We start from the raw sequence: 25,555 nt of genomic DNA, 5'->3' as shown, positions 1-25,555 counted from the left end.
GAGAGAGAGAGAGAGAGAGAGAGAGAGAGAGAGAGAGAGAGAGAGAGGAAATTGGGGGAGTGGCATGGCATTGATCAAACATCCAATGTGAACGTGTACTGCAATTGAGCGAGCACATTATAATTTCCATTTGTACAAATGAATGTGACAACATGAACATGAATCAAATGAAAACATTCATTTGAAACATATATATATATACATAGTGTATCGAAGCCGTATTCCGTTTTTCTATTTGCCGTCAAGTTGACACTGTCACTCTGTTGAATGATGATAAATCGTATTTACCGTTTGGATTTTGTCGTAGATTCAGTATATTTGAACTAATGCATTTTAAATGTTTGGTGTTCGTTGCTCTTATATGGCATTATGTAAACAACGCGCATTGCCAAAGCGGGCGACGAGCACAAGCAAGGAAAAAAATGTCGACCACTCAACTTAAAGTAAATTGCAAGAATATTGCATTAGCTATCGGTCCTTGTTGTTTTCAGCAAAAAAATGTAAATTGGTGGCTGGTTGCCGAAGGAGATGAGCTAATAATGCTGTGTAACTATTTATACACTACACGAAACGGTGGCAAACGCTGTCGATGGCAAACGAGATGAGTTCACACAAATGCAAACAAAAAATGCAACAAACACGTCTCGATTCATATAATTGCAAAATCGAAACGTACTCTCTTTTTTTCACTTTCCACTGGAAAAATATATTATTTATGAGATTTTTTGATGCGAAGAGATTCATAGCTGTGTTGTGTGTGTTTTTACGCTCTTTTTGCGCGTTCGCGTTAACAATATTTGTGCATAAATCTGTGATCATCTTCAAAAAGCAAATTTCCATGCTACTTTTTCACTACTTGCACAAAATGTCTCGGGGACACCCGCACACATACATAGATAACCTATTTATGTGATATAATGTGAATAAAACATGTCGTCGGAGCGCTTTCAAGCTTATCGATCTGAACTGTGTGGTGCACGATAGTGCAGATGAACTACGCGACTATATACGTATACGTATCAAAGTGCTATAGTCTAGCGTGCTATTTTCAAAGTGAGTTTTCTATTTGCAAAAGACAAACCGAAAACTTTAACCAAATCGAAGCGTTTGATGGATGCACTTTATGATTAATGTTACCATATACCATATGAACGTTATGCTCGGCTCATGGCAAATAATTTCCCACAACTTTCTCTTGTTCAATCTCAATCTCTCGCTCTCGCTCCCTTCTTTTTTCTTCAAATTTCAATTCGTTTACGCTTATCGTCTTCGATTCGCACACATACTTTAAGTTTGTATATAATATTGTGTGTCGTGTGCGTCATCTTCGTAAATAAAATGATCAAAACCGCAGCGTAAACATAACGCAACTGCAAACTTCATCTATCTGGTATTCATTGTATGTCTAAGCAAACAAACACTTTCGAAATCGAAAATTTCTAAGTGGTTTACGACGCAGCACTTGCAAAATGCCACAATATTTTTCAGCTAAACCAATGCAACCAACAGTCTCAATCTTCCTCTTGTTATCAATTTTTCCATTTCTCTTGCATTGCTTTCCCCTTTTCATCCTTTCTTTTTCTCTTTATTCTCAATTTGAAGGAAACGAGATTTTTCAATTCCCCACGTTCTTTATTCATATCAATTGATTTTCATGCCTTTCTCTCCCATTTACTCCATCTTCTCTCTCTCTCTCTCGCTTTCTTTGTTTCGATTGGTGTTTTGCAAACAAGGACGGAATGCATACAGTACCCACATACACACATGTAATAGACGGCTTGTCTTGATGATGATGATGACAGAAACGACAAAAGAAATTTCAATAAACCATTTTTCATTCAGCACAAAATAAAAACACACACACATTTTGCTTTCTCTTCACGACTCTTTTGCTATTATTATTTCATTGGAAATGGTTCGGTGTTTTGTGTAGATTCGTTTTTTTCGGCGTTTATATTGTTAACATTTTTGCCGTTCAACAGCATGCTTTTTGCATTCTAAACGAACTCGAATCAGAAATGAACAAACGCAAAACGATGTGTATATAGTTTGCAAGTTTTCAAATCGCTTGTAGGATGGCAAATACAGGGGTACGAATGATTGAAAAAAAAAAACCATACACGCCTTGAGAGAGAAGAGAAAACGGCAGAGCGGGGGTAAGCGGAAAATTGTAAAGGCAGCCAAAAATGGAACCAGATGGAGGAAACAGAGAATTCACGAATATATTGCAATGTAGCTTCGCTTGCCTGTATTTTCATTGCGTGCACTCTCGGTGGACGTGCATTAGGCAAACAGATTCAATATTCAAAATGTGTATCATTTATTAACTAACGACCCCAATAAGTGACAACAACAAAAAAACGAACAGTGTGTGACTTAAAAAGCAATGCGCTGTCGTTGTCGCCGACATAAGCTGATTTCAAAGCTATAATGAATGTTTTGTCAGAGTAAAAAAACGGCAACACAGATGCAAAGAGCGAAAAGTAGCTCGTATATCCGAGCAAGAAAAATGTACCCGAATTCGGTTATTACATTTTTGTTCTTTCACACGCTGTAGCACACTTTTTGAGTGCATTCTCTTTGTGTATGTTTGTACAACGAACTGATTGCAGTGCTCGTGTCTGTTTTTACCAATCAAAACGTTGACAAACACAGAATAAAGATGAGCACAGACACACAAAGAATGAAATGTAGAAAGAACGATAGCGGGGTAGATGGGGAGAAACACACTAAAAGGCAATGTTAATCATATTTGCATAATGTATTGCTGTCATTCTCATTTTCTGAAGAAAAAAGACACAGAGATATAAAACCAGTCGTACACATCTTTTTCATCATTCTTCATGCTAAACTTGTAGCTGACAAAAGAGAAGAGAAAAACAACGGCACACAAACGACATCAATTTCATATTCCGGAGTCGAAATTTATTAAACAAAAACTGAAGATCGGATTGTCATTTTAATATCTGTGCATGCACAAAGCGTGCACATTAAACATGTAAGACACACTCAGTGTTGTAATAATAGTATATTCGGTTGCATCATGTGTGCGCTCTTGTCGAAGTTTTGATCGTTTAATTAAAAGTAAGAAAATCGAGTTTGTTTTCGCTTTGACTTCCTTCTGTTCAATGGCATATGATTATGGCACACGGAAATAGTTTTGAAAACTATGTGCCGCGCATTTTGCAAACACACACGCCTCGCGATTGCCTCGTTTTTGTAATAAATGACACAAAATTTCATAAGAACTTTTATTGTTACAATTTCTTGTCGAAAAAAAAATGAATTTTTATTATTATTCATGAGTGTTTCATGGTGTGTAAATAAACAATGTTTCGCCCCCTTATTCTTGTTTGGTCGCTTTTTCTTTCGGTTTTTCGCTGAATCGAAATGAAATCAAGAGGATGAAAAAAGAGATTACACCAAGCTCAAGCGATCAAAATACTTATTTAGCGTATACAACTACGCTTCGCATGTGAGCATTTCTCTTGTCTGACATTTATCAATTTGGCCAAAGTTGGTTTTTTGGCTCAATGAAACCACTTCCCCCACACACGTAAAATATGTTTCATCGTACGAAGAGAGAGAGAGAGACGAACAAAATCTCATTCTGCATCGTTTTTCTAACTTTTTCTTATCAAAAGAACAAGAATAAGAAGAAGCTAAAAAATTCAATGAAAAGGAATCACATACAAAACTTTTAAGTTATAAGATGTCTGCTTTGAGGTGGTTTCATGGCGAAAAAAAATCAAAAATGATGAATAAAGGAGATGTGTGTTTGAACAGCACTATGAAGAAATGAGATAACATCGCAAAATTTTTCATTTTAGTGATTTCGTTATAGCAGCATTAATGCCATGTTCTATAAGAGTGTCGGATAAAAAGATCGATGTATGTGTACACTCGCTCTCAAACGATAAACAAACATGAGAATAAGCCGTTGGAATAAATACACTCACACACAAACACAGTTTCAAAATAAGTACTGCGGTTTAGACAGACTTTACTGTTTTCTGTTGTGAAAGCCGAAAAAAGAACGAACCAAGGGAAGTACAACCTAGAACATATACCCGAATGATATTATATCAAGAGCGCTTTCATCCAAAAAAATGTCGTATTTATAAATCATTCAATTATTATGAATTGATAGACTTTTACGTGATAAATAATAGACTCAGGCATTGCGTGTCTATTTATACATGTATCGTACGTAATCCATCGAAGTTGAATGAAACATGCCAATGTGTTATGGGTTGTGAGCGGTGCGATAAAAACTCCGTCGCGTTGATCTTCAGTAGACTTCGCTTATCAAGAAAACATAACTTTTAGCTTGTTGCCCCTCCTATTACAGCTGCATCATCGTCGTATCGCAATGCCTTGATATATTGCCATTGTTTCTTAATTATCTTGAGTGGTTTACTATAGGCGTACATTATCCCACGCCATTGGAAATGTTCAGGTGATGTTCAGTGTTTAGCAAATGCGCATTCATAATTTGTGTCTCGTTTCAAAGTTAAATTTAACTTTTGAATACGTTTGAATAGAATTATATTCATTGGTGGTAGCAATTTATAGAACCTATCTGTCTCATTCGCATTTAACTTCCCACGCTTAAGCAAACACACTGGATGAACCAAGAATGATTATTTTTAAAAGACTTTTTTAGACTTTCCAAGAAAAATTATTAATTTTTAATGCTTTTCGACTATTTTATGTAGCGAATTTCAAAAATCATTTCACCATTTGGCTCCGCGAAAAAAGAACTCTGCACATTTGGGTGATACGCTTGGATCGCCATTTTAATCGATGACATTTTTTACAAGCTAAATTAAATGCAGCGCAGAAACAAAAGCCTGTACCATGAAATTATGAATATTTTTATTGATTATTACAATTTAAACCATACACATGAAATTATCAAACGTGATGCAAATGAATAAATAGCCTTTCCATGTGGCCATTTTGATGAGCTGCTGGTTTATTTTGAATTGAACTGTTTCTCCTAAACAGTTAAATAAATAAATATCGATATTTTGCCAATCATACGAAAGTTCAATAAATATATTGTTTTATATTCCATCATGTTTTGCATTTTATTTTAATTTGTATTCGCATTATATGATATGCATCAAGTATTCAGCTTATTTTCATGCATATATTTATGAATGAATTCGAGAATATTCTTGATAATGATGTTTTTCATTTTGATTCGTTGTGAATTCTGTTGATGCGCAATAAAAACATTATACTTGTTTACATGTCCTAATAAGGACGATTTCGCAGTGAAAGTGTGAAAAATCTTTTGCGAATACTTCTGCTATTAAATTAAAGAATATTTCGATGCCAAGGTTTGAACATATTTTTTGGTCTCGAACTTTATGCCGCTCGAAAGTCTTGAAAAATCGGACAAATGTTATTTGGAACTTGCTTAATAAAATACGCAACTACTCACAGAAAAATTTCCGGATATTTCGAACCCAGAAATCGGTTTAAATCACAGCGGAATGATTTCTGGGTTCAAAAGATCAGAAAATCCGAAAAACCGGATAACACTTAAATTTGAGACTTTCAATGAGACTTGAATCTGTATTTCAACGTTCAACTATCATCTTAAGAATTTCTCTCACAGTTTATTTATATAGAGAAAACTGGAAAAATCTTCAAATCGATTTTTCTCGCTTTTCCGATGGGAAATCGAGAAAAATAACGAAAATTTGGTACCTCCATTGGGGCCCTATAAAGGGAGTGGACCACGAGTGCTCAACTTCTAGAACATTTTGGGTCAGGTCGGATCCACCTATTGCACAAGATTCATGTCCAGATCATTTCTCCTCGCTCACTCTCATACGATATCATATGGGAATATTATGAGAAGAGAACGGGATGATATTATGAGTAGTGGATCTTGTGGAGTAGGTGGATCCGACCTGACCCAAAATGGGTCAAGACCGACTTCCAGCTCATGTCATCCCGTTTACTTCTCATAATATCCCCATATGATATCGTAAGAGAGTGAACGAGGAGAAATGATCTGGACATGAATCTTGTGGAATAGGTGGATTCGACCTGACCCAAAATGTTCTAGAAGTTGAGCACTCGTGGTCCAAATATTCGTTATTTTTTTCGATTTCCCATCGGAAAAGCGAGAAAAATCGATTTGAAGATTTTTCCAGTTTTCTTTATATAAATAAACTGTGAAAGAAATGCGTAAGATGATAGTTGAACGTTAAAATACAGATTCAAGTCTCATTGAAAGTCTCAAATTTAAGTGTTATCCGGTTTTTCGGATTTTCTGATCTTTTGAACCCAGAAATCATTCCGCTGTGATTTAAACCGATTTCTGGGTTCGAAATATCCGGAAATTTTTCTGTGAGTACCACCGTGCGGAAAAGTTCGTCGTTGTGTGATAAAAATAAGTTGTGCAAAGTTTCAGCTCATTACGATATCATACAGGCATAGCTTCCATACAAAAATCCAAATTTTTCGCATTTCTCGCAGCTCCAACTGCGTAATAATGTATGAGTTTTGGACGAGAATTAAATATGAATATATTGAACAAAATATGATTGCTATTAATACTGTTAATGTCTACTTAATAAATATGAATCGAAAGTATAATGAATCTATTTAAAAAGAAACCGAATTAAAATGAAAATATGTAGAAAATCAAAATTAATAATAAAAACATCTTGAATTTAGTACTCAGCATCCATATGAAATTTATGAATAAAACATACTTAATATCTTTCAACAGAACACTCTGAAATGGCTTCATTTATTTTCATTTATAGAAGGGAATTTAAAAGTCGCCGATCAATGTGAATGGTTACATATTGTGCTTATTTCATTGGCATTTAGTTACATACATAGGAGTTAGGGTATTTGCAAATCAAACAAAAAACCCAATAGAGGTGAATTTAAAAAAATGGTTGAATCGAATATTTCCCGTGTTTTTTCTTAATACCGTGTATTTGATAACTTGTAAGGTAAGATAAGAAGTTTATTTATTTTATTTTCACATCTACTTAAATCATGTGGAGAAAATAAACTGGCAGGTAACTGTGAATGTATTTTTTGTCTGGTAAATTTTTGAATTTTACATTTACGATTACATCAAATATTGTGATTACAAAGTAAAAATTTGCTTAAAAATAACTCTGTTTTTTTTTCGAAGGTCAAACCAAATAAATTAAAAGTCTTCTTATCATTTCCATTTGAAACACTTGTTGATAATCTCTCATCATGAGTCATCAACAAGTGTTTAAATGACAATGATATTCAATTAAATTCCGTTTATTAGTGCTTCTTCATTTTGCCCCTTGCCTCCTTTGCCTCTCTGCATTTGACTTATTCTTTCCGTCACTGCTTGTACTAATACTTGACTAGCATTTTTTATGATAATGAAATTATTTTAAATTGATGGATGTTTTTAACAAAAAGTCTACTTACTATTGAAGTTGGTCCATATTTTGTCTGTATAAACATAGAACAAAATTATGTAAGGTTGTAATATATATGTGGTAATTTTTCGTTAATATACTAATGCTGCAAACTTAGAACAAACAGATTGATTCATATAAACTTACTCTAATACCGTACAGTAGTTGATTCTGTGTAAGATAAAAAAATGATAAAAATTCTATAAAAATAAGAAAGTTATAATTGGAGACACATACATTCCTTGTACGTCCATGCTTGCCATTTGTTGTAGTAAACTGACTAAATACATTCGAAGTTTTAATATCAAATAATTCGTTTCATTTTGGATTTCATGACCATACCCAGATATATATTCTTTTTGCCAGCATCAGACAACATCAAAATAATTTAATAATTTCATGTGAATGAAACATATAGACAAATTTTAAAAAAATGATTTGAGTTCTTATTGAATCTTCTTAACGCAGTTATCACCAAAACGACTACAACGAACAAAAGTAAATTGCGGAAGAACGCCATCTTGTTTAGTTCAATTAGATTGTGTTCTGTGGCGAATTCTCAAAATAAACTGAAGTTTCTCTGTTTTTTTCGGCTCCGTATTTATTGGAGGTTTGCTCTTTAAAATTTTAAACGTCGGAATAACTTCTTTTGATCAAACAACATTTTTAAACCACTTGCATCAATACAAATTTTGGTTTTACGCAAATCAGAAATTCCTTTTACGTTTCCGAATTCTTGTAATAATGCCAAGGAATATTTGCATCACGGAACAGAGTTGTCAACGGACCAGTCAGAGATTGTTTTTATCCGTTCGAAACTAACAAAATTAAAATTGGAGCTCGTGTTCGTTTTTGTCGCATATGAAATATTTCATTGGAAAAATTTTGAAACTCGAGCAAGAGAGTCCGAGTCTATCACTATGTTCGCCCGAATTCGCTTCGCTCTTAGCAAATGGTGTCCAAAGTTTGAAGTAAAGTCGAAGAAACCCGGACGAACTTGGACTGTCCGTATCCGTTGATAACACGTCGTGACACGAAATAGCTCAATGCTTATAATAATTGATACGCCAACAATAATAATAATAAAGTAATCAAACGTTGGCCAAAAAGTGTTTTGAATTATTTTTCGAAAAAGAAAAAGTAAAATTTCAAATTGACTTAAAAGAAACAAAATTTTTCTATAATAATGATATAATATCTTCTGTGACGATTAGGCAAAAGATTAAAACTTGATCGATTTGATTAAGGGTTGAATTTCAGGTTTGAGTAGATTTTTCAAATGCCAGTTGCTTTTTGTAATCTATGGACCAGTGACTTTCCAACCATACATCATACTCCGGAAGGCCTTCCAAGTTAAGACTTTGAAATTTTCGTGTCGACTTTTCACGACACCAAAATCGTTTCGTCAGCCTGCCAAACTTTCGTCCACGTGATAAAACCGGAATTTATAAATTTTCCGTTTTAGGGAGAGAGAGAAAAAAAAAGAAAGAGAAAATAGTAGCGTGGATCTTTAAACACATCGCAAATAATTTGCACATAATTTATCTAAAAATGAAATATATGTAAAATGAATTCAATAAAAAATGAACTTTTCATCGTTTTTTCTCTCGCATATTCAGATGAATAATAATCAACGTGAAAAAGTTAAATCTCATGATAATACATGCCTGACGCAATTTAACTTTTTCAAGGTAATTTTTTTGTGATTTTTGCATCCGTTTTCATGCAAGTTATGTTTGTGATTGTTGGGAATTTGGTCGCCTTATAAAACTTGAGATGAATGAAAATAAAACGGAAAAGAGCGAATTCGAACGAGAAATAAAAACTAAACGCAAAATTTCACATCATGTTTTGTTCCGTTTTTTCAGACGATGCTTCAGTCGTACAAGAATATTGTCTGCATGCGATTGGCCTTGGAATTTTTACCGTATAAATAATGTTTCTGCGTCGAAATTGCTTTGTATAGTATTTTATTTCATCGACCATTGCCAAAAGAGATAGCGGTATTGTGCCATCATCGTCCCCTTTTTTCTTTCTTTTCTGCTACTTTGAATACACTTTGTTGTTCACAAAAAAACCGGCAATAAAAACTTTCGTTCTTTTTTTTCAATTTTCTCTCTGTCACTCCTTTTCTCCGTAATTATTGATCCATGATGTTATAGTATTTGGGTATGTTGCGTTTTCGTATTGCACATAGCTGGTATTGCCGAAGCTGGTGTTGTTTAGACACATATCTTTTCGAATTTCTGTGTTGCGGTACTGTTTTCTGGCTTTTAAGGTTGCGCGCGCTATAATTTTATGAAATGTTCTTTGTTATGCGAAGTGGCTTTTGCTATACAGTATAACTTTTGTTACTTAGCATAACTGAATATAAAAACGGTTGAAATGCAAAAAAAGCACGAAGGAAAAAGAACTGAGAGCGAAAGAGAAAAATCCAGCAAAAACAAAAAGTTTTTTTTTCGTGTGTTATTCGCTTCACTTGTTTGTATTATAAGTTCGGTTTATCTTTTTTTTTTTGAAAATGGCATACACAATGCAGCTCTGCGAGATGACAAGGATATAAAGATGAAGAATGGCAAGGAGATAGAGAGGGATAGATCATGGTACATTAGTCGGTATGTGTGCGTATGATACATGGGTGTTGCGAGGATAAAGTTCTTTGCGCACAAATTTGGACAATATTAACTTTGTTTAAATTTGGCTTGTTCTTCCTGTTTTATTTTCTCTCTTTCGTTCTTGCCGTTCCTTATTTATCGTTTGTGCTTGGTGAAAGCGAAAAAAAGATCTGGAAACACCGACGAGAAAAACCACACACACAAAATACGAATTGCAAAACGAAACAAACGCAATATAAAGTATCTGGTTTTTATCTTCTGAAAAATGCATAACGAGGGGAAAAATAGTAAAAGAAACAAACATTTTCAATAAATTTTTCTGAATAGTGTTCCAGTCTTGACAGATTACAATGCTGCAAAATACAATATGTGAAGCAGGGAAGACACTGAGAAAATGGTATGTCGAAAGTGGGAAAAATCACTTGAGTAAGCATGTTTCATCTTTTGGCATTTATGAAAATTCAAGAGATGAAATGAACATTGAAAGACCACAATTGTGTGTATACCATTCATATTGATTGAGGATGACTTCGAAACAAAAAAAAAAAACGAATCATCGGTGTACGAAGCGGAAAATATAAAAAAATAGAGAGCATCCCCGTCAAAATAGTAGTTCATTGGATTATAGGCCCCTTGGAGAAACAGATTAAACCAGAACAAGTAAAAGAGAGGGAAAAAACCATGTCGAAGAGGAAAAGAGACGATGTGGAAAAAGTGGTTCATGCAAATAGGAATTATAAATATGTAAATACGTTGTGTTATGCAGTTGTGGTTTACATTTTTCCTGCGTCTTCTTCTTCTTTCATCCCGGGTTTCTCTCTCTCTCTCTCTCACTCTGGATGTTTGTGTTTCTCTTTTCATCACATCGAAACATGATGAAGTATGGAAAAACATTCGAATGATAAAAAAATGAACCAACCGCATATTGATGCGACTGCCAACTTGAAATAATTTTTTTAAACACTTTCCCGTTGTCAATCTTTTTTTCTGCTCTCTTTTGCATATGGCAAACGAAAAAGGCTTACGCCTCATCCTGTGCCACAGCACAACACTGATAAAAATAAGTGTTGACGTGTGTGATATGCCAACATTTTCCTGCATGTCTTATTCTCACTCAATGTGATCGCACTGCCAACAATTTACATATTGCAAACTTGATAAAAACCAACACAAACGATGTTTTCAACAACGTAAAAGTTAAAATTATGATAAAAAAAACATACACGAAAATAACTTGATTTTACTCAAACACCGGCCGTTTTTCTTCTCTCTCTCTCTCTCTCAATTTTAGACGCCTGAAAACTGCGCTGGCGGCGGTGATTGTATGCCAATGATTATTTCATGGGAAGGAGCAGCTGAAATTCAATCCGGAGACGTACTTATCGTTGAAATTGACGATACGCTATTATTGCCAGCCGATATGAATCCAAGCACAGCCAACAACATTGATAATGGGTAAGTGTCATTTTTCATTTTCCAAAAACTAACTTTTCGTTTACTCGAACTGGCATTTTGGTATTGAATCAATATTGACCAAATCATACAAGCCATCATTTGGCATTTGCAAAACTTCTCTTGCTATGTGTGTGCTTCAGCTGAATGATGAATACCAACATTCCGAACATTGTATGCATTGCTGATGTTGTGGCTGGCTGATTTATTTGTTTAGGAAACATGTTGTTAGTTCTCAATTGAATGATGTTCGTTCGTATATTCGATCTATGCAATATATATATCGATATGGTGTTTTCCAACGTCATGCTTATTCGAAAAAACTATTTTTCATGCTGAATCCTCACTTATTTTCAATCTCTATCACGCTCACACTTCATTCAATGAAACAATTTTCAGCAAATCTCCATTTATATTTTACCCGCTTTTTTGCAATACAATTTATTGTAAAACTGAGATTCGTAATTTATTTTAGCGAATACAGCCACATAAAAACATGGCTCGTAAAGTAAGTTTTTTTTAATGCGAGCGAGGCGAAGAGATGTTGGATTTACAATGGTTAGCTTTAGTGTTTGTTCAGATGGATATTAAAAAACATTGTTTAATCGAATGCTAAATCCACCTCATCGCTATGAACGTAGACAATCATAAATTGTAAAATGCAGATTCTGTTCACTGTTTTTCTTCATTCTCCCACTCTTGCCATCCATGTTTCTATCCACGTTTCATCCATTCAGCTTATTCATGAGCCATTCGGTAGTCATTTAATCTGCCAAAAATTCTATGTGGCTTTTTCGAAAATCAATAAAACCTCTCAAACAACAACAACAACAAAAAATTCCAAACCACCAAGCCGGGAGGATAGCGAATTTTAACGAACAACGAGAATGTAAATTTTAATCAACATAATCTTCAAAAATACATAAAAGTTGGGAAGAACATTCAATGCGCGCAAAAACAAATGACACACAGAAAAGGAGACAATGGCATCAAGCCAGAAAACTTTATTATTTATCGGATGCTCTAAACCAAATGCATTTTTATTCAGTTGACGTTCTTTTTTTGCAACAAACATTTTGAATGCAAGCATGAAGGAGCATGACAAAGAAAAACCGCAAGATAGAGTGAGTGAGAGAGAATAGCCGAACATCGTAAATTTATGGCATATTCAACAAAGAGTTCATGTGTGTTCCAAGGAATTTATGGTATGTTCCAAAGATCGAAATGTAAATTTGGATGTCGTTGATCCTTGTGAATCAAAATTCAAAATTCGCAACGGAATATTAAGATTGTGTCGTAGATTCGTGGCAATGAACAAAAGAAGCTTTAAGAAAATCATGTTTGCATACATGAAATGTACAAAGAGCATTCCATTTGGTTGTTCGATGGTATTTTTTCATATCGACGAATATGGCTGCATTATACGAATACAGTAATCGATTCTCATCTTTAAAACTTTTGGTTATTTTTCCATAATTTTTTTTTCTCCTTCATCGCTGCCTTTTTGTGCAGTGCTGTAATATTGATGCGATGCAACATTTTCAAGTGAAATCAAACACGTTCCAATGTAAAAATATCTGACTATAACAATTCTCCGGTTTGAAAATCAGCCAATGGGTATAACATTCATAAGCGAAAATATTGAAGTCGAAACAAACAAAAGAAAATCACAAATGTTTAAAATGTACTATATGTGTATGATGAAATTGAGAAAAACGTGCACACCATTTTTGGAATATTCAAAATTATATATGCAATGCAGCTACATCGAGAAGTATGGATGATCAGAAAGTAGTCACCATATCGTCTCGTTCTTCATTTTATTACTGAAAGTCTCAGAACATCGGCACCGACAATTTTCCATTTACCATACACTATTATCATTTTTGTGTATGTCTCTCGCACACTTCCATGCTATCATGCGAACGAACGAAAAAAAGACACACACACACAAACTGACACCTGATTATGTATGTGGTTACGGCTGAAAGAATGGAAACCGTTCATCCCAACGATGCCCCGAGCGCATTGAATACGCAAAAGAAGAATAACACGATGATAATAGAGATTCTTATTACATTTGAAATAACAATAAAATCGCAAGCGATTCTGTAAAATCGGTATGTTAGTCGAAAACGATGCCACACAAAACTTTTTAAGCTAGTCATCATCAACGTTGTTGCTCATACATACGTGGGATATACGCTTAATCGCAATTTCAAAGCGGACTTTTTCGTATTTCACTCGACGAAATGGCATTTTATTATTTAGAACAAAGGAATATTTTTCATTTCTATGTTACAAATTATAATGGCTCAACAATTTATGCCACCACTTTTTCAAATGTATTTTCCATTTTTTTTATATATGTGTGAACGATATGCTTCAAGCGATATATGCTTTATTCGCTCTCTCGCTTTCTCTCTTTGCTTCTATCCCAACTCCTTATTACTTATGCACGTACGGCATAACGACCGTGTTCCAGATGTGAATGGAGAAAAAAGGCGATCATTCGAGAGTAAGAAAAGTGAAAAAAAAAAAACGATGAATGTTCCGAAAAAAATGTCGGCGTGAATTATGTGATCCAAATGTATAATAATGTTGTGAGAGTTGCGGTTAGCATTTATCATCATGTTAATATTATTCATATTAATCGGTATATGTACTTCGCATGCAAGACCTTCATATTGTGTGTCTGAGGCTCAGAGGCCACATGGTCGTGCGTGAATGCGAATGGTTTTGCACGTGTTCACTCAGCAGAGAGACAAAAGCAGCACCTCGACTCAACAGCCGTGGTTCAAAAGTTTTTCATTTTACGCCATCATTATTTTTCACTTGAAGAATTGCTTTTCTTTCTATTCTTCGTCATTCCGTGTGTGTGTGTGTGTTTGTGTATTTATGTGGCACCCACGATTTTCATTTTCAACATTCACATTCGATGCAGGCGGATAATAATGATAATCGAACATCCATTAAATTGGTTTCAACTCTTTGCCATTTAACACGTTGAGCACATGTTCGACAATTGAGCAAACGTTCCACATATACCCTCTTCGTTGCCAAATTTACGTGTTGTATGACCATTTTTAAGCTAAAAATGTATGTGAATTGTGCTCTTGTGCCACAAAAACTCCCCTGCCACGAAAAATTGACACACTCACAATTTAGAAAACGTAGACAATGAACATGCCATTTAAAACACAATGTAGATAAATAGTAACATTTGTATACACTTACGTGACACTTAATGCTACATGTTCGAGGAAAACATGGTATTTTTGTGGTCGCGACATATTTTGGTGTCATGGCAACTCTGATGGAAAATCTTCTTTTAAAATGAAGCACCAACCCAGAGTGTTCGAGTCTTTTTGTTTTTTGTCAATTTTGCAAGAAAAACCGACAATTGAATAAATGTGTGATGGAATTAGGATTAGCATGAATATTTTTGAAGTCTTCTCGAAAGGAGTGAAAAAGTAATTTTCAAAGCCATCAAAATACCATACTTAAAATGAAAAGTGAAAAGCCATCAAACAAATCTGATGGAGTGCTTTATTCGAAAACAAGGAAAAAAAGCTTTTGGCCCAAAAGTCTCATGAGGTACTCACTCGATTTGTCAAGCGATTGTTTATTTTCCGTTACTCCGTTTTCTATGTTGACACAGTACACATCCGATTCTCGGCTAAATAGGAAAATGAAGAGCCCAAAATCATTTAAAATTAATTAAACATGACCAAGTCTGTGGGATACAGAAAGTTTTGTTAATAAATATATTTTGTCATGTTTCTAACTTATGTTAAGTCAAATACAATTAATTGTATATGGAAACTGATCTCGAAATAGAATGTGAATTATTTCTATTATATAATAGTGACCGCTATTTAATTTGTAATGAAATAACTTCATTTAAATATGTCACACTGCAGATTCTCCAGTTACAATTGAAAAATCAAAACTTGTGATGTGGCCATGTGCATATCGTCACCGCATTTAAACGCAATACAATACTAACTAACCCATCAAATGTTTACCGCATCACCAAGCTGGCCGCATGATTAGGTTGTTGTACCGAATCATACCATTAATATAATTACAGTCTAGATTGCAACAGTAACATCACATTTAATGTCATGTTTATTAAATATTTGTGCAGTTCATTTGACGATGGCAAGTAAATCTGTCTGCTTTGATAAACACAATTCTCTTGGCTGTGCTATGGATAATTATATCATCCTTGAAATTGCGGCGATTAATATATTCAAGTGCTATTCAATTAATACACCGAAGAGATTTTCGTCATCAAAATTGATAGGAATTTCGGCAAAATGGCTACGATTTCGCTCGGAAGAATGAGCCCACGTCATCTTTGGCAGCTTGTTGATTCCGATTTCGATTGACGAAAATGCGAAACGTGTTGAATGGACTAAGTAGGCACAAATCGATAGGGAACCATTTTTCAAAATAAAGCCAAAATATAGTATAATTAATTTTGCTGATATGACAGCATATTTCGATCGAAAAGAATTCGAATCCCAGTTAAGACACATCGGTATGCAGTATTTTTACCACAGAAATGACGAGGATGGGAGAAAGAATGAAGTCGAAGCTCAAAAGAAGGTGAACGAAAATGGCATGGAATGAGTGAAATGGACGAATTGTATGAATACTCCAATTTCATAATTATCGGCTAGGGACTGAAACGGTATTTGAATTTTAACATCTTTGTCGAAAATGTTCAGATCTTTTAGCAGAGCACCGACGGCGGTAATACTGTATTGGGACTTGTATATATCAATGCAGACAGATTACAAAATAGATCCAAATGTTGGAATGCATACACGTATTACGTGTGCTCGGTGTATGGCATATTTTGTATTCATCACGAGGCATCAAAGGCAGATTCGTTCTATCGCAATTACAAGTATATTGAGCACATGTCTCAATTTTAGTATTCGCTTGAAAGACAAAACAAATAAAAATATCCACAATACTCATTGCTTTCACTGTTCGTACAGTGGTAGAGAGTTGCGATATTCTTTCGAATACGATCCGAAACCATCGGTCATTCTCCCTCTCTCGCGTGCTGACAGCTAATACGATGATAACCGCGTGAATGTGTCTGACACGAAAATCGTAAATTACTCATGAGGGTCACTTTATAATACTCTCACTTTAGCATTCATTCCATTGCCATTTCAATGTAAAAATTGATGAATATTGAGTGTATATGTATGTTATCTGCAATTGGTCTCACGTGAATTCAGTTTTGCGATTATTAGCCACGCAACAGTGCATATAATCTCGTTCTCTCTCTCTTTCCTTCTCTCGGAAACGTCGATCAGCAAAATGTGTTGCACGTGAGCGCACTGCATATTTCGATGTATATCGATATTTATTGATACATCAACCTCATCGGATTGGATCAATGTACACACGCACACACCACCGTCAACAATAGAACACATGCAATTTCGGGAAAACGCAATTTTCAATTCAATTCATCTCTTTAATGCTTGCCAATGAGCTCGTTCGTTTCTTTAAATAAGCACATTTCGTTTCGATTTTCACATTGAATAACAATGGATCAATCAATTTGCAATATTTGCCTCAGAAACAATACAACTGTAAATCCGTCACTTCTGATGCACATTCACAACAACTGTTTTTTTCCAATTCGGAACAATTTTAATTTATACGGTGAGTAGCACCGTTTTTTTGTTGTTGTTGATGAGCACTTGAGGGACTATGACATACCGACAACGACGATGATGATGACGATACAAATATGAAACACATTCACTTCATATGAGAAAATATATCCGAACAAAAGTATGCAATGTTTTATTCCATTTGGCTTTAAAAATTATGAACCAAAACAATGCACGCTAAAGTGGGAAAAATTTAAACGGAACAGGAGAGGTAGAAAAAAAATATCGACGATTGAAAAATAAACGGTTAAATTAAATTGGGAAATGAAGTGTATGCGCACACATTTACGAACAGTACGCTATGAAACTCTTATCATTTTTTTTCGACACATTTCAATATATACAAACTCTCGTTTTATTTCATAAAAATCGACAAACTTTATTCATTTATATGCAATCGCAATATTTTAATAAAAAGTAATGCCCATTTTTTTTGGCTTGTGCCAGTTTCCACTTGAAAAGTTGGTACTTTTTCGAAATCATCAATTTTTTTCGGTATATATATCATCAAATTAATTGAGTTTTTAGTTTTTTGTTTTAACACGTGCTTTTACCCATTTAAATTGAAGTGGATTCTTTCGAAAACTGTTAATTTTAGCCATTTTTCTACATTTAAAATGTTCATTTTGTATGAAAGTTGTTATATCTGATATGAAGAAGCAAAAACTGAAAGATTTTAGACATTTTCATTCATATTCTCTTTTTCACTTCACCCATGCAGACATCGAGTTGCAACAGCTGTATATCAAGTGACTCGCCCTGGCCACGAGCATTGCGATGCAACCGAGGGAATTTTACTGGATATTACACCGTTAATCGTCGATGGCAAAAAACTAGTCACACTCTATGACAAAGATCTAACTGAAGGTGTTAATTTGTTGATCGGTATGTACTCGGTTCTAATTACCACACTTAGTTTTTACATTGTAATCGTAGTAATTGTGTATTTGTGTGGTTTATTTCCAATGTAACAGTCGTGTCAGAACTATGGGGTCCACAGTGTGTACGATTAAAGGTTACGGTGAAATCGGATAATTGTGGCGAGAATGCACAATGCAATGGAAAAGGCATATGCTTTTCGAATGCATCAATGGTAAGTTGAATTCATAATTAGAAATAGAAATGTTTTGAATATTATGCCAATGAAAAACACATTCAAGAAGTGATGCATAGTTCATGAAGCTTCCCACTGAGAAGTTCCCAGGGGCTATGTACAGGAAATAGTTTCAATTACCAATAGGATATAATTTGAATAATCGATTTGGATTTCTTATTGTATTATAAATGAAATTCGAAAAATCATCAAGTATTGTGCAATACAACAAAAAGTTCTAAAGTATCATCTAAGTCTTCACCTGTATATGGAAACCAAAATATATATTTATCAAATTCAACAGAAGCGATACTCAAACGAAGAACGTTCATTTACTTTTGAAACTCAGTATGGTCTAATCACTTTAATGTTGAATGCATTCATCAGAGTAATCAATTCGAATAAAACATTCAAAGAATTGAAAACCATTTAATTTTGCAAATGGAATTTGGGGAAAAGTTTTTAAAGCACATCCATTAGTCATAGAGTTCCCTTGTGTAAGGTTGACTTTTAGCAAATTGAATGGCTTTGAAAGAGAGAAATATAATGACTGGTAAGCTTAAGTTAACCTTTCATTTTCTTTATAGGTTACGTGTAGATGTTGCAAAAAAGGGAGATAGAAAAAGAGCAGATAAAAATAGGTTGAGGTCAACGATAATTCGAATAAAAAACAATTGATTTCTGTGGTTTTAATGGGTAAAAATGAAAATTATCTTTTAAGCGATTATTTCATCGCATATCTACCCCATTATGTACACCAACAGATTGAAATTGAACAACAAAACAAATTAAATTATAACATCAGTTTCTGGTCTGACATTTAGAAACATGTATTCATTAAGAGAGATGAAAAAAAAAACAAATCGCACGAAAAAGGGAACTACGAAGGACTAACACGAATTCTGTGCACCGATGAAACGAACAAAATGTAATTTGAATTTATGTGAATAAAAAATGTGCTCATTTACACCTGACACAGTTGTGCATTGTCGTAATCAGTACGTGATTTAACCTGCAGCACGAAGCGATGGAATACTACAGTAGCCAAATTATGAATATTTCGAGATAATCACAATAACAGTGGCTATGAGAACAATGTCGAATTCATATTATCTGCGATTCAAATGAAGAGAATTGGATAGACATTTATAACTAAATTGCAAAATTTAATGCAACGCACGAACTGCATTTGGCTATTGCTTATGTATGTCATTTAATCTGGTTAATTTGAACATCCTCTATACCACAAGTTCAATATAATTGTAGCTTTGAAACAGATTCTGTTTCGTTCACACAAGAGAAAGGGAGAGGAATAGGAAGAGGGAAAGTGCGGACATCCATAACTAACTATTGTGTTTTCGTGTGAATATTTGATCTGTCCGAAATATGTATTGTATATGCGTAAACCCATTATTAATTGCAGATGCAATCGCTGTTAACAGCAACCGCATTTGAAATTGTAGCCTCAAAGCTTTATATGTATTTGTGCAAAGTATCACAAGTTGAAATGACCACAAATCAAAGTGGTTTAGACTGTTTTAGCTGCTGTGATGTGTCCGTTACGATTCGCCAAACGAAATTAATATCGAACGAATTCAACTCTAATCTGTTGCTAATTGCCACTTTAAATCAATGGCTGAACTTCGATTACATACCGGTGCATGTAGCCGAAAATTCATTTCCTGCTTTTTTCTACATTCAAACACTTTACGTACATCGTGCCCGCCATTTGACCCATTCTAATCTAACAGGCAAGCAATAAAAGTTATCTCTTTACTGTCGACATTTTATTACAATATCATTATTACGTTCATTTATGTAATTTACGCACCTATCGGTTTATTGTTTTGGCGATGGGCAATGGTATACTACGCGTTTTCATACCACCTGCTGTGCACACTTTTCTATTTCGCTATGTTGGAGCGTACGAAAATAAATGTAGCACGGTAACTCCTATTTTTATTTTGCAAGCATCTTTCGACCGAATTTATGAATGCGTTGAAATGCCAAAAGAAAAGTGTGTAATTTTCGGTGAGCATTTCGCTCCCTCCTTAAATCTCTCATTCGGGGGCAAACGAACAGTGAGAAACGTTTGTAATGCAATCAATTGACTCACATAAAGCGAGCGAAAGAGGCACAAGTGTACCTGAAGGAAATTAATTTAATGGACACAAAACAACAGCGGGAACTGAAAACATAAACAACAAACTCGTCGCGCACAAAAACAGAGAAATTCACGTTCACATAAATATAAATTGAATGCATTTGGTAGTTCGTTTCTTCCTCTCCCTTTTCCGACGTTAGAAGTTTTACTCAAAGCAATTTTGATTGCTTTTCGTTTTCCGGGCTAGCTACTGCTGCTTATTTGGTCCAAAATAAACGAACGTGTTAGACAGAGTACTCTCCGTGTGTCGGACAAATGTCGTTTTCAATTGTTTCATTTGTTTTTCTTTAGTTTTCAGAAATAATTCTTGATGCTTTTCGTTTTAATATCCGGCTGCCGTTGCACTAAGCCATCCAATGTCACATTATAATTCAATGTCCCAACGAGCGAAAGAGACACAAAGAGAAAATAAACATGAACTTTTCTACTTCTTTTCTGTTTTTGGCTAGTGATTTAACATTTGCTTTTACAATCTCGTGCTTTGACTCTAACAATCATCTATTGAAGCAGCATGGTAAAAGTAATGAAATATAGCGCACAATGTCACAAAGATGAAGAAACGGTACGGTAAAAATGAATTGTAAAAGTAAATGAGAAATGTGCAAGCAGCGGCCATGGTGACAGCAATGGGGCTTTACAAAACCGAAAAAGGAAATTCTATCCTAGAGTAGGTCAAGCGAAAAAATAAAAGCCATTTGAAAGTTGAATTTCCCTAGATCTTCTCTATTCTACCTTTTCTGCAATTTCACCTTTTTTGTGTGCGGTACATGCAAACTTAGTCACGCATCGGAGCGAAATTTTCTCTTTGACTTGTTTTGTTTGGTGGCGACAGCGATAAGAAACTTGTTTTATTACACATTTTGCGTTCTATTTTTTTCTACGACAGAATGGGTTATTTATGAAGAACGTGCACTTGCCGCTCCAATGGTTTGCTTTGTTTGGTTTGTTGTGTATATTTACAAACGCACACGCATCGATTGAAATTATCGTTCGTCTCGCATACAACACTTGATAAATGAAAGCAAAGAGGACAAAAAAACCGTTCACGCGTCCAATGTTTTGATTCGGGGTTAGAAACATAAACACCTCTATCTATACGTGTGAAATAATGCTGAAAAATTAAATGGTCAAGCTTAAGAGCTTTATCATGGCGCTACACTGAGCCGACTATTCGTCTTTGTTCCATTGAGAAATTGCTTACGCATCCAAAAAGATAATCTCTCACATTGAAAATGCTTTTCTTTTGCAACCCCTTTTTTATGAGCACACGCACAAAGCAAAGCTGAAAACCAATCTTCCGCAACAGATTCGCCTATTATTCTAACGTCAGTCAGAAAAATCTGAATGCGAACAACAGCTACAATGAGCGGCAAAAAAAAAGAGAGAAAATGAGAGAGATTCAAACAGATTAAATTAAATTGATGGTATGGAGCATAAAAATATCATTCATAAAGCTAGAAATAGAAAAGTCATTCTCTTTATGTGTATGTCAGAATTTGAATCAATATAGAAACGATAATAGGTAGTCTTCCTCGGCATGCATATCTTACTTTGAATGACATAAAATTCGCTCAAAATATTTCGCCCTGTCAACAGACAATGTCTCATGCACCAACATATTTGTTCCGCAATTAAGTTGCTGTTTGTGTTACGTTCACAACTATTCGTTTAGGGGTTTTTTCCCTCTAAAGGCCTTGACTTTTTCAATGCATCATTTAAAAAGTGGTGTTTACACTTCACTCATGCACATAAACGAATCTTTTTTTCCCCTAAGTACTAACTACCATATAAGCGTGTATGTGTGTTTGTTTTTGCTCAGATAGAATAAGTGTCAACATGTCATTCCTAATTTAAAGCGTATTCATGTGTATTTGCATCGCCGCCAGTGTTTTATCATGCGATTTATATACATAAAATTAGCCGCACAGACAAATAAAGCTTCCGTTTATAAAACATCATACAATGTAATGCATTGTAAAAAGCGGTAGTTTTGGTATAGTCGGTATGTATGCCTGTGTAGTGTTTGGTACTATTAACATGAAGCGCATGTATCTTGCTTATGTGAAAGTCTTTCACCTGTCGTAAATTTCGAAAGCCACAATTTGTAAACGATATTCATGTAATTTTGAGTGAATGAAAATACTATACGTACGTAGTTTGCAAGTTTGTGTGATACATTCATATTTGTGTCTATGTGTGTATTTTATTTGCACAAATCTGACATGGAAACGAAAATCAATGGTTTCCTTTATTCTCTCTATCCGCCTCACACATTCCATACATGTGAACTGTTGCGGTTTGCTTTTCTACGTAAATAAACCACCAGACAGGTGCGCCGCTGACGACAAGCGACAAAAGATATTCATTGTATGCATCCGAAAATGCGCGATTGTATAAGCACCAGATGGGTAAATATACAGTTTTGATTGTTTCACTATGTATTCCCAGGGCTTGTCATGCCAACTTCTTTTAAAATCCGTCAACACAAACGATAACGCTCAAATATTTAATAGACAAAGCTCATTGGGGCCGCTCAATTTAAGTTGACTACTTCTTACATCCGTTATTATATCAGTCATTTTTAAATTGTTTTTTTAGATTTCGTGATTTATTTTTATTTTTAAGTTCCTTTCAATAAAATAAAGGGATGCCAAAAATAGTGTCTGTCAAATTACTTGAATGCGGCAGACACAACAGAAACATCACAAAACAATAGCGCTTTTAATTTAGAAATGAAAATAGTGTTTAAATAAATCGGGCAGAGACGTAACATGACACACTCTCCTATCATTGTTTTTGGGATAATAAATTCAAATACATGCACAAGCCAACCAATTTCAAATAAATGAGCCACTTTTTGAATATGCATAGATGACCAAGACGATGAGGATAGATTTTTAAATGATTGTTACCTTCCACTTACATTCATGAAGCTGTGTATGTGTATCTTTTTTTAAAGTTGAACAGCTTGAACATCTCATTCTGTCGTCTGCTTGGTACGTGGTTCTATCCTTTTAAGCAACATTGTATCATTGAACGACGTCAGTTTTGGCAATGAAATGTGCCGTCATCCACTCCGTCTGTCTTACATTCTCTATATGCAAGGCAGTGAATGAGCCATTTGAATACGTGCATATTTAAAGGTATACAATGTTGCCGTGTGTATTGTGGCGAATAAAATAAATAGAAAATAAAATTGTGTCTTTTGATGTCATGTCATTCGGGAACATTGTCGTTTTTTTTATTGCGAAAAAGAAGTAGAAAATGTGAAGTGTGTGTTTAGATTTTAATACGTGAATGTGCGTATGTGTATCGCGTTAAAGCCGAAAACCTTACTGTAATTTAGAATTTATTCGACGAATACACGGACACTAGAATTTCATTGTTACTTCCGTTGGTGTTTTCATTTGTTTACCAATTTAACCTGAAGTTCTTGTTCTTTCTGTGTATCTAGCTCCCTCGGCGCGTACCATTCACGTTGAAAAGTGCGACAAACAATGGTACAATAGAAAATTATTGCATTTCGAAAATGTTCACCGGAAGTTCGGTGTTTTAGTCTCGCTGTGTGTTTAGCATCCACAAATTTTATCTACCGTATTTATCATACGCTCGATTTTCTGACAAACGCTTGACAGCACAAGTACAACAATAGCAGAATCGTTGCCGTCGTTGTCGTCGACAACGACAATGTTGTGGCATTGCAATCAATAAACTTTAGCTCGAATGTTACAGCTACTGGTGCTGTGACCATTATCCAGAATGAGACCCCAAAAAGAAACGAATTTCTACCGGGAAATTTTACGACATGATTGCAGAGGAATTATGAATGAAAAATTATGATTATTATTGTAGCTATTATGCGGCACAGAGAAACGAAAGAGACGTTCGGATGTTCGATCCATCGTTTTAGAAAATCGAAATGGAAATGCTTATAAACTGGCGTCACACACACACACACGTGTAGAAGGTGTGAGAAACACAATAAGCGCACCATCGAAACGGAATTGATCAAAAGATAGACCAGAGTGCAAAGCAAAGAATGTCAGGACATATTGTGAAGGGCACCTAGTCATTCGCAGTCCTCTTTTCTTCATCTCCGTCTCACTTGGCTTCCTTTGCTTGGTCTCCGTTTCAATTGCTTTACATTCACTCAGCACTCTGTGCCTCGTGTGTTCATTCACATTTTTCGCATTGTAAGTGTGTATGTATGTATCTTTCATCGAATATAATAACAGTAATAATAGGGTTTTTCCCGCTTCCTATCCTGTTTCATCTCTTGTACACTGTACGTTTTAAAGGTGGCGTTTCGACTTTTGTCAAATGAATTCACATAAAACTTTTATTGGCAATTTCAATGTTCTTTGCTTCAATGTTGAAAAATTGATGTTGTTGTTGCTGTTACTGCTGTACATTTTGGTGCTTCAAATGAAAGCGATAAGCACACAAAACGTTATCGATGTAGGGGATCACGAAATTACCGAAAGAAAGAGAGAAGGCGAGAGATGAAAAAAAAAGTACCTTCTATCACACCGACTGTTGAGTGCATACCGTCAATATCACGTCGAAAGTACACTAATCAAAATGGGTATTTTTTGGTTTCGTTTTTCGCTTATGAACACTGCACGAAATGCGAGGTAGATTTAATTCTGCAACGGCGCTGGCAAATACATCTGGCGTTATAAGGATTTCAAGCAATTTTTCTTTTTTTTTTCTTTTTTTTTCAATTCTTCAACATACAATAACGAAACTTTTCCCTTTGGATGATTCATGTAGAGAATAGACCTACATTTCTCAACTATTTCAAATAAAGAAAAAATGTGCCACGAGTTATTAGTTCAAAATCTTTATTAGTGTGTAGTTGAAAATATAAAATTGTGCTTGTAAAATTCGAAAAATGATGTTGGATGGATGCTCTTCACACAGCGAACGCTCAGCCAAAGTTGAAACATTGTAAACCGTGTGTATCAGATTCATTGACAATAATATTGCGTTCTAAATTTAAACGATGTGAATTTATCCTACTCCTTATCCAGATATGGTCTTAAACATCATGTATCGTCTTGAACATCATATAATATGAATAAACA

The 25,555-nt window shown here is 34.8% G+C and overlaps 1 protein-coding gene across 1 annotated transcript in view; it reads left to right on the top strand.

The window, feature by feature from the left end:
* LOC116338270 (myb-like protein I) overlaps positions 1–25,555 on the top strand; it is a 71,056-nt gene that overhangs the window by 42,144 nt on the left and 3,357 nt on the right. Inside the window, exons 3-5 of the mRNA XM_031763402.1 lie at positions 11,346–11,509; positions 17,933–18,096; positions 18,186–18,304. Of these exons, the coding sequence (XP_031619262.1) occupies positions 11,346–11,509; positions 17,933–18,096; positions 18,186–18,304 (447 nt within the window). The remainder of the gene's footprint in view (positions 1–11,345; positions 11,510–17,932; positions 18,097–18,185; positions 18,305–25,555) is intronic.

Source organism: Contarinia nasturtii, unplaced genomic scaffold, assembly GCF_009176525.2.
Source record: "Contarinia nasturtii isolate CC-2019 unplaced genomic scaffold, AAFC_CNas_1.1 Cnas_scaffold_350, whole genome shotgun sequence".
Taxonomy (NCBI): domain Eukaryota; kingdom Metazoa; phylum Arthropoda; class Insecta; order Diptera; family Cecidomyiidae; genus Contarinia; species Contarinia nasturtii.
Note: the sequence above shows the minus strand (reverse complement) of the source record. Positions and strands in the feature narration are given on the sequence as shown.